Genomic DNA, 16,262 nt, shown 5'->3' with positions numbered 1-16,262 from the left:
GATCTGCAGTGCTTCAACATTCAAAAAGCTTTCCTCCTTTCGGGGAGTGACTAGGGGCTTGAACCTGGGTCACTGCACACTGTAATGCGTACATTCAACAAGGGTCACCGCCTCATGGCCCCCATGGAAAGACTTTTACTGTCAAAGAGTAAGCAAATCTACACCTGACCCATCATGCAATAATCATTCAACAACTACTTATTACTGCTAAGTTACTTTTATATATAGTAAAAACTAAACTTATAAGAAAAAATGTGGCATTACAAATACTATCATTAAATTCTGACTCCTTGAGGATTACTTAAGACATACCCAGGAAAATCCTAGAACTAGACTCAACAATCCTTGCCACAAGACCAGTAAGATGGCTCCCTATGTATTTTACCATGAGATATGTTATAAAACTAAACAGTTGCTCACCAATTTGTTTGGCTTCGTATGTTAACTCTCTTTTCAGCCACCAGGTTCCAGATGTCATCAGGATGCTGGCCAGGCTTCCCTGGACTGAAGACCCCACCAATATGCCCTGGAGCTCCGCTTCCCCAGAGACACACCCTACTAGGGAAAGAGAGAGGCAGACTGGGAGTATGGACTGACCAGTCAATGCCCATGTTCAGCGGGGAAGCAATTACAGAACCCAGACCTTCTACCTTCTGCAACCCATAATGACCCTGGGTCCATGCTCCCAGAGGGATAGAGAATGGGAAAGCTATTGGGGAAGGGATGGGATATGGAGATTGGGTGGCGGGAATTGTGTGGAGTTGTACCCCTCCTATCCTATGGTTTTGTTAATGTCTAATTTCTTAAATAAAATAAATAAATAAATAAATAAATTTTTAAAAAAACTAAACAGTACATCTATGCAAGAAAAAGGGAGGGAAAAAAAAACCCCAACTATAAAAGAACCATAACTATAAAACTTAATAAAATAACTGTCAGTCTTTTAAGTCTAGCAAAGAAAACTGTCACATTTACTGAGAGAGTTTTAACTACACGATGCAGGTGTTAAAAGAAACTTGACGAAAGGAAGATCTTCCATGAGCCTGCTGTCAAAGATTTTTACAGTTTTTCTTGACTGGAAACATGCAGGTTGCCAGACAAAGTCACCAAAGAAACTTTTATCTCATGTCTGCTTTGTTTTTCTGTACTTCATAAAGTTCGTAAGCAGCTTAACTTGAACTTAAGCAGACTGCAAGTATACCTCAGTGATTTTTTTTTTTTTGCCTCCAGGGTTATCACTGGGGTTCGGTGTCTGCACTACGAATACACTGCTCCTGGCAGCCATTTTTTCCACTTTTTTTTTTAATAATTTATTTCTTTATTGGGGAATTAATATTTTACATTCAACAGTAAATACAATAGTTTGTACATGCATAACATTCCCCAGATTCCCATTTAACAATACAACACCCACTATGTCATTTATCATCCTTCATGGACCTGTGTTCTACCAACCCCACCCACCCACCCCAGAATACAATACACCAATTCCATTTCAGGATCTGCTTGTGTTTTCTTTTCTAATCTTGTTTTTCAACTTCGGCCTGAGAGTGAGATCATCCCATATTCATCCTGTTTCTGACTTATTTCACTCAACATGATTTTTTCAAGGTCCATCCAAGATCGGCTGAAAACGGTGAAGTCACCATTTTTTTTTTTTACAGCTGAGTAGTATTCCATTGTGTATATATACCACAAGTTGCTCAGCCACTCATCTGTTGTTGGACACCTGGGTTGCTTCCAGGTTTTGGCTATTACAATTTGTGCTGCCAAGAACATATGTGCACACAGATCTTTTTGGATGGATGTGTTGGGTTCCTTAGGATATATCCCCAGGAGGGGAATTGCAGGGTCATAGGGTAGGTCCATTTCTAGCCTTCTGAGAGTTCTCCAGACTGTTCTCCACAGAGGTTGGACCAATTGACATTCCCACCAGCAGTGCAGGAGGGTTCCTTTGACCCCACACCCTCTCCAGCATTTGCTGCTGTTACCTTTTCTGATGTATGACATTCTCACAGGAGTGAAGTGAGATCTCATTGTTGTCTTGATTTGCATTTCTCTGACAATCAGAGACTTGGAGCATTTTTTCATGTTTCTCAACCTTTTGGATCTCTTCTGTGGTGAATATTCTGTCCAAGTCCTCCCCCCATTTTTGGGTGGGGTTATTTGTTGTCTTGTTGTTGAGTCTGGCAAGCTCTTTATATATGTTGGTTATTAAACTCTTATCTGATGTATGGCATGTAAAGATCTTCTCCCATTCTGTGAGGGGTCTCTTGGTTTGGGTAGTGGTTTCTTTTGCTGTGAAGAAGCTTTTAATTTGATGTAGTGCCATAGGTTTATACTTGCCTTAGTCTTCTTTGTAATTGGATTCGTTTCATTGAAGATGTCTTTAAAATGTATGCGGAAAAGAGTTCTGCCAATATTTTCCTCTAACCTCCAAGTCCTTGATCCACTTGGAATTTACTTTTGTATTTGGTGAAATACAGTGATTCAGCTTCATTCTTCTGCATGTTTCAACCCATTGTTTCCAACACCATTTGTTGAAGAGACTCTGCTTCCCCCATGTAATAGTCTGGGCCCCTTTGTCAAAGATTAGATGTCCATACGTGTGGGGCCTCATTTCTGGGCTCTCAATTCTATTCCACTGGTCAGTGTGTCTGTTCATGTTCCAGTACCAAGCAGTTTTGATGACAATGGCCCTATAATACAGTTCGAGATCTGGGAGTGTGATGCCTCCGGTTCTGTTCTTTTTTCTCAAGATTGTTTTGGCAATCCTAGGTCTTTTCTGGTTCCAGATAAACACTTGTAGCATTTTTTCTATTCTCCTAAAAATGTGCTTGGGACATTTTTTCCACTTTGTTGCGCTTGCTGTTGTTAGACAGGACACAGAGAAACAGAAGAGGAAGACAGAGAGGGAGGGAGGGAGGGAGAGAGAGACAGACCATTTGGGAAGCGACTCCCCCACCACCCCCTGTTGCAGGTGAGGAGCCAGAGGTCTAACCAGGATCCTTATACCAATCCTTGTGCTTCGTATCATGTGCACTTAACTCACTGCGCTACCCACTGGGCCCCCTAGTTTAAAGTAAATTCTGGTTAAGTACACAGGTACCTTGTTAATAGTTTCCAAGTTTTGCATTCCATATATAAAGGCTTGCTAGCAAGTCAACAGTCTAGTTCAAATTCAGAGGCTTCACTCAATACTACAGGAAACTAATCAGCAAGTTACATGTGGAGCTCTCTTAATAATAAAGATCAATGGGTAGGGGAGATTGTGTAATGGTTACACAAACAGACTCTAATGCCTGTGGCTCCGAGGTCCCAGATTCAACCTCCCACCATGAGCCATACAGCTGAGGAGTGCACTGGTAAAAAATATGTGTGTGCATATATAGTTATTAGTAATAATAATAGAATATCAATGACCTAAAAAAGAGATCAACCCATAGTGAACCCAGTGAGACAGTGCTAAAACAAATAATAAAGTGCTAACTAAAGGACTTACAAAAAATAACCACTTTGCTCCTCTTAGAGGATGGACAGGAAGTATGTCTAAGCCATTTCTGAATCCCTAATATTTAATAAACTTTCCCTGAGGAAATACTATCACAAAAATAGTTACTATATATTTGTTGAACAATAAAATACAAATATCCACTTACAGTTCTATGAATGATTTTTGGATATGCTGTGCCAATACTAAAAATAAAAAAAAAAAAATCCTCACTAATTTATCCTGCAGTGCCATATAGCACGTGGTCAAGAACATCAGGTAACTTTGCTTGTATTTTTAGCTATGCTAATTTTATGAAAGCTAGCTGGTATTTAGATTGTCTTTATTACAACTCTTTATTTAAATTAGTGATTCGATACTGATTTATAAAATTATGAGATAACGGGTATACTTCCACACAGTTCCCTCTACCAGCATCTGTCCCCTTCCCTCCCTTGGAAACTGCAGTAGTTCTCCCAAGGTCATAGATACGGGCTACCTATTGTTTCTATAACATATATATATATAGATATATACCAGGAAATTGTGAGGATATGGTTGAGCTTGGCAGGGAGTGCGCCTATCCTGCCAGTCTCTCTTCCGAGAGGTTGAACAAGGAGGAATAGGAGTAAGCCCAAAGGTATGCCCCATCTTATCAGATTCCCTGCCTCACTAAGCACCCTGCATTTTTCTGCATCCAGGAGCCTGGCATTCCTTTAAACATGAAGCCAGCTCCCCCTGCTCCACCCTGCATTCCTGATTCTATGACATATCTACCTGATCACTGTATTGCCTGAAAGATCCCCACCCATTCCATTTCTTTGATCTATCTTCTTTTTACCCTCGAGACCCTCCCAGTCTGCAGGGTATTATTAATTCTACCAGTTAAAACCCTTGCAACAGTTTCTAAGGAAGTTCCTACCTTTCCAGTCCCTTTTGCCTTTCTCTTCCCCTTTCCTAGTCATTTCCATTTCCGGCTTGCCACTTCCGGATCTGCCCTTTAAAACCTTGGCTCTCTGATCAATAAAGAATTACACTGTCTCACCGCCATGAGCTTGGTTCCTGAGTCATCTCTCTTGCATCGCTAAGTGAGTAGCAGCCCAGGCTGGCTCCAGTTGTGTTCTCTCTCCAGAGAGTACGCACCCTAGAAGAGGCACCGTCATGCTAGACACACACACACACACACACACACACACACACACACACACTCCCTCCAGGGTTACTGCTGGGGCTCGGTGGCTGCACTACGAATCCAATGCTTCTGGTGGCCACTGTTTCCCCTTGTTGTTTATCGGTGTTGTTACTATTATTGTTGTTGCTGTTGTTGGACAGGATAGAGAGAAATGGAGAGAAGACAGAAAGGGGGAGAGAAAGATAGACACCTGCAGACCTGCTTCACCACCTGTGAAGCGACTCCCCTGCAGGTGGGGAGCCGGGGGCTTGAACCAGGATTTTTACGGCGGTCCTTGCACTTTGCGCCAAGTGCACTTAACCAATTGTGCTACCACCCGGCCCCCAATTATATATATTTTTATATATTGGTCCATTTTTTTTTCCTATGGCCCTGCCTTCTCTTCCTTTGTATGTCACACCTACACATACTTCAGGGTGTTCTCACAACAATAATAGGGCAACAAAAGGGAACAAATATTTAAAATAATCTTTTTAAAACTTTAAAAAATAAATAAGCTTTTACTTTTGTGAAATAGAGTGCTTAAGCATTACTTTGCTACCTAGGTTTATCTGATTAAAAAATAATACTAATCTAATAATACCGATCCCAATTTAATCAATGCAACAAGTACCACCTCAGCATGCTTCATTTCAGACTGCGTCCAGAGAGTTCAGACATGGAATGTCAACCCTTAGCCTCATTACTCAAGTGAGACCTTTCCTTTCATAGTATTCTCTAATTCCATTCCAGGAGGTTCACTTCCTAACAAAATCCCAAAACCTAGATATAGACCAGGTCCCATAAGATAGAGCATATGTTCACATGTATCCATAAATTAAGGCAATGCAAGGATCCCAGTTCGAGCCCCTGGCTTCCCACCTGCAGGGGATTGCTTCCCAAGTAGTGAAGTAGGTCTACAGGTATCTTTCTCTCCCGTCTTCCCCTCCTCTCTCCATTTCTTCAACAACAACTATATCAATAACAATAACCACAACAATGATAAAACAAGGGCAACAAAAAGGGGAAAAAATAGCCTCCAGAAACAGTGGATTCCTGCTGCAGGCACCAAGCCTCAGTAATAATTCTAGAAGAAGAAAAAAGAAGAAAAATATATATATTGCTCAAGATCCCAAACTATAAACTCCTCGGAGTTAATTCCCCTAATGCTTGAAGAAAAACTGATAATGCACAGAGAAGGGAGAAAGGGAGAAAGACCCAGTGCTCTATGGAAAAAGGGATCATAGTGAACAAGAGACTAATCACAAAGAAATACTTTAGAGTAAGTAGCTAGACTGTACTGAAAACTCTGCCTGGTGGCTAGTACTTAATCATCCTGAAATATTCTAAGTAAATATTAGTGAAGCTTTATTTTCCATCAAAAAGATCAAACAATTACACTGTGACTCTCATATTTTTTGGGTGAATTCTATCATGCATGGACTTTTTAAATTTTTTTAGCTAACCAGCACTGCTCAGCTGTGGCTTATGGAAGTACTGAGGACTGAACCACAAACCTCTGGTGCTCATACATGCGCCTATAAAGAAAAGTAAAATAAATGATGACATTAAAAAGTGACTTTAAAAAAGTTCTGCTGCCTTCAAGAACACTACTAACCACTTAAGAATAAATAAAACATGAACTCTATCACAGCATCTGTCAACAAAGCAATACATTACAGTTGCTTTATATGTACCCCAAGAAGTTGGGGGTAGGGTTGTCTTAAGTTAAAGATAAAAGGTAAATGGTCTGTAGGTCCTAGTCAGGTATTAGTTAAAAATCAAAGCGAGCGGGGGGGGGGGGGGGGGGGGGAGAGAGACACTAAAGAAGGACTGCAGTGAAAGGGTTAAATAACATCAAGCTGCATATAAAAGCTTAGGCTGCAAATGCCATACAAAACAATGTCAGAAAAAAATGAAAGCCAACACCTAACAACAAAAACATTTTGAAAGCCTGTGCTAAAGCATCAAGGGGGGAAAAGAAAGAAAAAAAACAAGGAAATAAGCTGGAAAAAATTATAACAATCTCATAATCATTCCCGTTTCCTTATCTACTCTTCAATACAGCAGTACTGAATATATATATAATCTATCACGGTAAGAGTCAAATCTCTAAGCTTCTTCCTACCTGAGGTTTTTAGTCAAAATGAATGCAAACAATCACGTGGGATTCAGCCAAGCAGTGACGTTAAATTCTGCTCTGTCAGAGAGAGCATCTGTCAAGCCCACATTTAAACTGCTGCCTGCCTGTGCAGCAGCTGAGGAGCCGTGGATTTCATATTATAGACTAAAAGCTCGGTAAAGACTGCTCAAAAATCCTTCCTGCAGCTGCCAAGCAACAAGGAAAAGTGAGTTACACCCTATTCTCTTCCCATACAATCGAAACACTACATTCTAGCTCTGCTGCTTTACATTGCAGCTCCGTGTTATTACTAGAAATATGGATACTCAGAAGAGAATACAGCACTGCATTGTCCGGCCAGGAAAACAGCAGATGTAAAGAGCTTCAATGCATCAACTGTCGGGAAGAGTCAACAGAGTTCCAAACAGAAAGGACAACCACAATTCTTTTGTTTAAAGAGAGAAAGAAAATGAAAGAAGGAAAAAATCTCCGAGGACGGGGATCCACATGAAGGAGGAGGGTAACTCGAAGACAAGCAGACAGATGGACACTGTGAAAAGCAATCGCAGGAGGCAGGCTATTGGGGGATGTGCGCATGTTCGATGGCATCTTTTTTGCTGAAGTGATGGCGTGCCAAAAGTATTTTCAGGGGGCATAATCCTCTCCATATAAATGGCCTGACCAAGTAAGGTATGTCGATCTTGTGTATAATATGCATTTAAATGTCTGTTACCTTTTTATGGTACTGGAGGCTCTGATATATGATAAACAAGTTCATACAGTTTCACTGTCCTTGAAACTATGAAAGGGTCTCTGAATATATCATTTTGATTTTTTTCATTGTTTAGAAGATAAGCTGTCTTTAAGTAAATATATTGCTTGCAGTTAATTATGGACTGTAGACGTGTAAGAGAGAAATGGCAAACAATAACAAGATGTGCTCAAAGGATTCTATAAGAATTTAAACTTAAAAAAAAAGAAAAAAAAACTGCAGACCTTTAAAGAAAAGGGCAATCCTTAACAAATTAGTTCAAATTGAGTCCTGCCTCTAAATTAAACTGCTCTCTTTAAAACGGCTACCAAAGGACAGACAGATGTAGTGAAACTACATTAAATAGTATAAAAGATCATTAGTTTTCCTCAGTCTTAAAACAAAAATCTTAATCTGTAAGTTATTTTTTAAAAATCTTCCCTCCAATATTCCTCTACAAAAAAGTACTGACAAATTTTAAGTATTTCAGGTTACTAAATACTAAAAAGAAAACATCTGCATAGGATCACATGAGGCAGTGTTAGTTTATATACAGCTTTAACGCCATGGTAGATTGGTATTGTATCACAGGTCCATGAATACAACTTTAAACAAAGAGCCACCAATAGTAGATTAACCCCTTGGTCCTTTCAAAATACTAAGCTTGATTTAAAGAGCTGACTGATTCCAAGTGATCAGATGCAAGTTTTTTTCTTGGTGATAATTTGAAAATAAAATGTGATATGTATTAGAGAAATACTTATGATATAAAAATATCCATGAACAGTAAGACAAGGTAAAAAAGAAATCAAGCATAAATGTAACTACGTTTCCAGGTTTATTAATATGTGGCAACAAACTCCTGTCACTCTGTGTGCGTACAGGGCAGAAATAAACTATTTTAGTAACAGTCACAGAACAGTAATTCAGGCTCGAAGAACTCAAAAGATATTTTTAAAAATTTCACAAATCTAGCAAAGTTTCTTGTTTCTGCTTAATTTCACACAACTCGGTATCCCATTATTTAATGCTGAAAAAAGGTAAACATTTTTAAGACATAAATATGCCTATCCTTCTAAAGATTAAACAAATCTGTCATGCCCTATCAACATTAATTCTGATACCATGAGTTTTTATTCAACTGGAGAATGAATGAACTTAAGATGGCATTAAGTAAAAAATAAATGGTTGTAAAATATCTCAAAGGTCTTAGTGTCTATCATATCTCATTGTTAGTCACCAACTGCACATTCGTATAAGCTAGACATTTCAAAATAAAATTGTAGCGTCTTTAAGCATCATCTAAATATAGTCCCTAACAGACTAAACCTAAAAACATTAAAAAGGCAAATGATAAAAACAGTACAAATGTAAACTAACACATCTGATGATATTTCATTGTGCTTATCAACCCATAGTTATAAACAGGTATTATAGCTTGAAAATATCTCAAAATGAGGTATTATATACCCCCAAAAAAAGGTTTCTGTACTAAAAAAGGAAAACTACACAAGTGTGTTAAATGCCAAAATACTTTCATGTCTCCACTCAATTCTAAATTTTATTTTTTACATAAAAGCTCTTACTTTCTTCCTACTTTTTAAGAATTACAATGCCAACAGGCAAAAACAGAATAATTTTATCATTTACTATGAGGAGAAAGAAGTACCTTGATTTTACTTTAACATAAAACTACAATAAATACCTGAAAAACTTTTAAGAAAAAATTCTTCGGAATATGTACATGCACTTATCAATAGGAGGTTAAGTGTTGTCTATGTGCTCTAAAGGGTCAACAGCTCAATATTTACAAATACACAAATGTGAATTTAAATTAGATGTATCTTTTATCGTCTATTACTGCAAAACTGTATGTAACTATAACTGTGCACTCATGCTAGACGATCATACAGAGTATTTTGGTGTTCTCTCTAATGTTAAAATAATTTCAAGACATCACTCCAAGTATTCAGCTTTCATAAAGATACTAAAATCACTATCCTATTCATCTACATTCATTTCTTTGGTCCTTTATTCAACACTCATTCAATTATCTGGCCTTATATTTACTGCTTCTTAAAATATTGAATTAGCCATCCAGAGCTAAGTGATTGGACTTTAAACCAGACTCCAAGCATTACTATAGTAACAAAACAAAACAAAACAAAACAAACAAAAAAAAGTAATGCTTTAGCTTTGGGATGTTTAAAACTGAACATGAAAGAAATACAAGAAGCAAAATTGGTTTATTTTGTGTGTTTTTTTTAAAAAAAAACACATACAAGTCATCTCTTCATGGGGTTGAAAAAGTCATTATTTGTCAACTATTTTATTTGAAAATAAGAGCATACAAACATTTTGCTAGTCTAAGTGGAATATTCAACCATTTACAAGTACAAGACAAGTTTTCAATCAGAACACTCAGCTCCATTATTTTCAGCTGAACTCACAGCAAAACTGTCTCTGATACAACGACTAGCCAGCCATACTCTTTAATATAGTAATGTGAAATTAAGCAATGCAAACAGACACTAATAAGTATCAGCATAGATTCTGTTTACAACCAAGCCGAGTCATAGCCCTAAAAGCAACTACAATTTAGAAACCAGAAAATATCAAAGGCTGGTACCTGGTAGCTATACTATCACACTCTGTAGAGATCTGCTCAAATTCCCATCTACTTGCTCCTCCTAGTGGCTGCTACTGGGAAAACTGGTACTTTCACATTTTCAATGTCTGCAACGCACTGAACATGGATTTTACTCTATAATTTACTTCCAAGTAAAGCCTGTTATTTTCTAAAAAGTAATTAAATCCCATGTCCAAATTAATCAAATTTGGTATGAACTATGAATCTCAGTATCATAGTCTAAACACATACTTCAGTACAATTCAAGTAAGAAATAATCCTATATTAGTTTAGCTGAGGTTTCTTTCTTTAGCTTAAAGAGATTTTTTTTAACATAAAACTCTGACAAAATTCAAGTTATATGGTACTAGTGCCTTCCCAAATGGTCCCCCAAAACAGAATTCAAACTACAGTTCTTAAGTATCCTCGCCTCCCCACTACATGTAAACCGTGAACCTGTTTGTGTTACACACTAAGAAATTGTTTAGACAAAGCACAACCAATTCTTAATATACAGCCTAATGACATCTCAAAACCTTTTAAAAACATCTTTAAAGTACCTCACTAGAAGTTCCTGAAGTTTTACAAATTATCTACATGCAAACTTAAAACACAGCAAGAATCTTAGAAATGTATTTTGTTATGTTTAAATTTTTAACATATTATAATAAGACCTGAAATCTCAAGACTGTTCAAAGTAGTCTTTTGTTTAATTCTAACATGGAAATATTCCAGGACCATAGAGATATGTGGCAGAGCTCTGTCAGGACCATGGCTATTTAAATGTAATTATTTGCTATGTTCTAAAATCTCCCATTAATTAAGGAGCTGGGCAGTGGTGCACGCAGTTGAGCATGTTACAGTGAGCATGGATGCAGGTTCAATCCTCCAGTCCCCAACCTGCACGGGGGAAGCAGTGATGGCAGGTCTCTCTCTGTCTCCCCCCTCCTCCCATTTCCTCTTCCCTCTCAATTTCTCTGTCTATTGTACTTAGTAAATAAAGTAAATAAATTTTACCGTAAGTTTAAATATGCATGATGATCTCCTAAACAACTCATATTTCAAGTGAAATGCTAAATCAGAGAGGAGTATTTGGTAACATTCACCATTCATTACTGCATGAAAACTCTGCACTGAAGTTACTGGACCCTGAAAATTAATTTTGACAGGAGCATCTTCTCACTGACTTTCTCAACACAGTAGGGGCCAATGGAAACATGCCAAGCAGTGTACTGTGACTAAGAGGACTCTGCCATAATCAACCTTGCACCGTCTGTCCCACAACTGATACATAACCATTCTATTTAAAAAAAAAAAAAAAAAAAAAAAGGCACCATGCTACCAACAGTATGTCAAACCAATTTTAATTAGTGGCAATAAATTTCCCATCTGTTTTCCTACATGATCTTTCATGGAAATCTAAAAACATTTTCCTCTTTTATGTGCACAAAACTTTTAAGTATTTAGTTTGAGTCAAAAGTACAAATGAGCAGAGATACTAAAACCAAAAAACCTAAATTGAAAAAATTAATCCATCACTTCTCAAGTGTTCACTGTGCTGCAAAGGCACATTTTTAAAGAAATTCATCCTACTTTAGTGATGTAACGTTGGCAAGGGGGCAAGAAAATTCTCAACTTTGCTTCTTGGTTTTCAGATTTTCACATCTTTGAAACTCCATCTGCCTAATTTTACTACTAAAGTTATTTCAGGTAGCTGCTGACATTTAACAATTTTTATGAACTTTTATGCTTTTATATTTACAGGGTAACTGCGAGGGAGACAATGTGATCGAATCAGAAAATGATTACCAAAGAATAGTATTGATTCAGAAGAAAACCTCTATGTAGGTTTAAGTAACCTCTAGCAAACAACCCATTTTACTGGATATTTGCAACATGCTTCAGTGGAGGAGAAGACACTGCTGCTGCGCAAAGATGAGCTGGAATGCCAAGAGGTCTCTGTTCCGTACCCACCTTATCGGGGTGCTCTCTCTAGTGCTTCTTTTTGCTATGTTTTTATTTTTCAATCACCACGACTGGCTGCCAGGCAAAGCTGGATTCAAAGAAAACCCTGTGACCTACACTTTCCGAGGATTTCGTTCTACAAAAAGTGAGACAAATCACAGTTCTCTTCGGAATATTTGGAAAGAAACAGTCCCTCAAACTCTGAGGCCTCAAATAGCAACGAACCCCAATAACACAGATCTGTCACTACAGGGTGTTACGGGACTGGAGAATACACTTAGTGCCAATGGAAGCATTTACAATGAAAACGGTATTGGACATTCAAATTCTTACCACTTTAAATATATTATCAATGAACCTGAGAAATGTCAAGAGAAAAGTCCTTTCTTAATACTACTCATAGCAGCAGAACCCGGACAAATAGAAGCTAGAAGAGCTATTCGGCAAACCTGGGGCAATGAAAGCCTAGCACCTGGCATCCAGATCACACGGATTTTTCTGTTGGGTGTCAGTATTAAGTTAAATGGCTACCTTCAACGTGCAATACACGAAGAAAGCAAACAGTATCATGACATAATTCAACAGGAATATTTAGATACCTACTATAATTTGACCATTAAGACGCTAATGGGCATGAACTGGGTTGCAACATACTGTCCACATATTCCGTATGTTATGAAAACTGACAGTGACATGTTTGTCAACACTGAGTATTTAATACATAAGTTACTGAAACCAGACCTGCCTCCCAGACATAACTATTTTACTGGCTACCTAATGAGAGGATATGCGCCCAATCGAAACAAAGACAGCAAATGGTACATGTCACCAGAACTCTACCCAAGTGAGCGCTACCCTGTGTTTTGTTCTGGAACTGGTTATGTTTTTTCTGGAGATCTGGCAGAGAAGATCTTCAGAGTTTCATTAAGTATTCGTCGTTTGCACTTAGAAGATGTGTATGTGGGGATCTGTCTTGCTAAGCTGAGGATTGACCCTGTGCCCCCTCCCAATGAATTTGTGTTCAATCACTGGCGAGTTTCTTATTCAAGCTGTAAATACAGCCACCTAATTACCTCTCATCAGTTCCAGCCTAGCGAACTGATAAAATACTGGAACCATTTACAACAAAATAAGCACAACGCCTGTGCCAACGCAGCAAAAGACAAGGCAGGCAGATATCGCCACCGTAAACTACACTAAAAAGACAGTTGTTTTTTTTCCTTCAAATGTGCAATCTGTAAAATATTGGTTAAAAGCATGTATAGTTAAAACTGATTGCATCCATAGGAAAAGTTTTAGTTAAAATTCATCACATGAAGGAATTTTGAAAATATTTTTTTAATTTCTGAAGACAGTAATTCTCGACTACAAAATATAACAAAAAGGTCTCTCAAAGAATCAAGAGGCTGTTTTGTGTGTGTGCTGGCATGCAATCACTAGCATACACACATCAGTGGTGCAAGTTTTCTGTTAGAAGTCAATAAAGTGCTTTTGCATATTTTTCACATAAATTTACAAAATGGAAAATAGTCAAAAGGCCTTGCATTTTACTTTTAATAATTCAATATGATTTTATTAGTAATTTAATGGCCAACAGGGTTATCACAGGGCCCCAGTGCCTACAGAACGAAACCACTGCTCCCAGTGGCCTTTTTTAATTATTTATTTATTAATTTTCCCCCTAGTATTTGACGGGACAAAGAGAAACTAAAAGGAAAAGGGCAGCTAGGGAGGGGAAAAGAGTCGTCTGCAGCACTGTTTACACCTGCAGGTAGAAATGGAAGGTTTGAACACAGGTCCTTGAATATGATAATGTGGCTCTAAGGCCCTTCACTTTAGACTCAGTTTTTCATTTCAATCTATAATTAAATGTAAATAAAACACTACTGTTACATCTAAGAAGACTTTATAATTGTGCAAAGAACAAATTTTCTGACCTGACTATTCTAGGGTTACAAAAATTAAATTCCACGCAATATGATTCATTTAAGTTATTCCATAAATGCACTGATAAAAGTTCATGTATCATCAGTAGTTATTGTTTAAGCATCTACTTTTTTAAACTAGCATACTTACTTTATTAATGAGCACATTTATTGGGGAAAGTTATTTTTGATGTGACAAAATGTGAAAAAGCAATGTGTCTCAGGCTCAAGTTTTATAAAAGAAAAAAAAATTGTTTTGAGAGTTTGTTTTCCTGTTGGTGTTAAGAGCCAACTTAGTATTACAATGAGTTGCTGAATCAGATCTGTTACTGCACTGAAAGAGTATCACCACATAACTTTTTCTGTAAAATAGATCCTGTTCCTCTAACTGAAGCAAAGAATTGTAACTTACAGGCACAAGAATGTGCTGTTGGGAAAAAGTAAAGGATACAAAGAGTAGCAGCAGTTTCATTCAATACATTTCAAGATGCATGCCTGCCAACTGCAACATATGGGGAGTTTATTTCCTGACAGCAGGTGTACACATGCCAATACTTAATCACTTCATGGCACCTACTTCTTTCTGAGTGCCAAGTTTACAAATATGAAGTTTTCAACTTGGTAGATGGCAAACAGTCTGCACCACCTATTAAAAACCTTTGGGGGAAGGGAATAGGGAGAAACTACAAATGGTGAAGGAACACTTGATTCTAGGAGGAACAATGTGATAATGCACTTTTATCAATTTTTAATAAAAAAGGTAAATAAAATATCTTTACTGTGTGTTATGGTACAAATAATTTCACAGCTTTTTTGTGCTCCATCACAAAGTTGAAATTCAAGCAATACCGAATTAATTTCGTTTAAGAATTTATCAGTCAATTTAGACAGGATGTTACATATTCTAATACTCACTTTTATCTTTGATTCTGCTTTGAGTAGACATTGTATAGTAAATACAAGTACAATATATGTTAAGAATCAGAATCATAGAAACAATTTAAGTATTATTAATATGTTAGATTCCATTTATATCCAGTTTGTCTCCTCTTTTCACATCAAAAGTGGTCTTTTATACTTAAAAGTAATCTGACAACTGAGCTATATACAATGTATCGAGATCTTAGTTCAAATCCTATTCTTCACTTAATTTATTCAAAATGGCCACAGAGAGTATAATCACTAAATATCACCACATAAGAGGATAACACCAAGTTAGGTAAGTCTGATAAAAGGCAAGAGGAACCTTCCCTTGATAAAGGTTACTTCTGACTTACACTTTTCAAGTAGTGTGTGTGTGTGTGTGTGTGTGTGTGTGTGTGTGTGTGTGTGTGTGTTACACACAAAAACAGAATACAAGGGCTACTTGTCCAAAATATGATTACAGTGTAGAATCTCTTAAAACAGTATTTTCCTTCCAGGAAAATTTAAGTTTAAAAGTTGACTTATATGGAAAGTAAAGTTCTTAACAGAACAAATTTCTCCTGACACAGGTTTTTAAGAAATCATTTCTGTATCTTTGATAATACTGTTCTGATCATAATGTAACATTCTGAGTTCTCAAATAGCATTGCAGCACATAAAATTTCTTAGTAATAATTACAATCCCTATTTCAAAATAAATATTCTATTAATTTTCCTTTCTACTCAACAGTATGCTAGCTAGTTTCATCATAAAACATGCTGGTAATTAGGCATCTGACCAAGTATTGATTGTGCCTATTCATAACAAGTACTATGCAGCTTTTACTATACATGAGAATACTATTTTAAAAGAACAGTGTTAGATTTAAAGAAAAATTTGAGAAACGGTGATCATGAAATCCTAATGCACAAAGCATGAGCCATTACCTTAGAAGTCAACAAAACTTTCAAAACTTGCACATTAACTTACTTCCTTTAACAGTGTTAAAGGAAATATAATATAGTAAATATAATAAAATATAATTCTAATTCAAGTAAGTAATCTAAAATTTTCACCTTAGTAATTAGGATGATCAAAGAACATCTCAAGTAGCATTTCATTAATATCTATAAAACCACTAACAGCAGCATCAGAAGCCTTTTACTGACTGTATACTCGGTGTGCCTGGTTTATGCTTTCCTATATTCCTTATAAATAACTCTAAGAAACAGTACTACAAGAAGTCGAATACCAATGATCACAAAGCAAGCAGAGTTCCATTTCAAAGACTATCTTGACTACCAT

General features: G+C 37.0%; 2 protein-coding genes across 2 annotated transcripts in view; one reads left to right on the top strand and one right to left on the bottom strand.

Moving 5' to 3' along the window:
• Positions 1-16,262, bottom strand: part of CDC73 (cell division cycle 73) — a 110,698-nt gene that overhangs the window by 36,016 nt on the left and 58,420 nt on the right. The gene's annotated exons all lie outside the window — the stretch shown is intronic.
• On the top strand, positions 6,876-14,825 carry B3GALT2 (beta-1,3-galactosyltransferase 2). Its single transcript, XM_007539741.3, has 2 exons — positions 6,876-7,473; positions 11,928-14,825. The coding sequence occupies exon 2, from the start codon at positions 12,060-12,062 to the stop codon at positions 13,326-13,328; it is 1,269 nt and encodes a 422-aa protein (XP_007539803.1). The 5' UTR covers positions 6,876-7,473; positions 11,928-12,059; the 3' UTR covers positions 13,329-14,825.

Source organism: Erinaceus europaeus, chromosome 19 (genome assembly GCF_950295315.1).
Source record: "Erinaceus europaeus chromosome 19, mEriEur2.1, whole genome shotgun sequence".
Classification (NCBI taxonomy): domain Eukaryota; kingdom Metazoa; phylum Chordata; class Mammalia; order Eulipotyphla; family Erinaceidae; genus Erinaceus; species Erinaceus europaeus.
The sequence above is the reverse complement of the archived record's forward strand: the minus strand, read 5'-3'. Positions and strand labels throughout refer to the sequence as shown.

Bases quoted from the DNA above. Each gene is read 5' to 3' on its own strand.
- B3GALT2 (XM_007539741.3), top strand. From the start codon at position 12,060: ATGCTTCAGTGGAGGAGAAGACACTGCTGCTGCGCAAAGATGAGCTGG.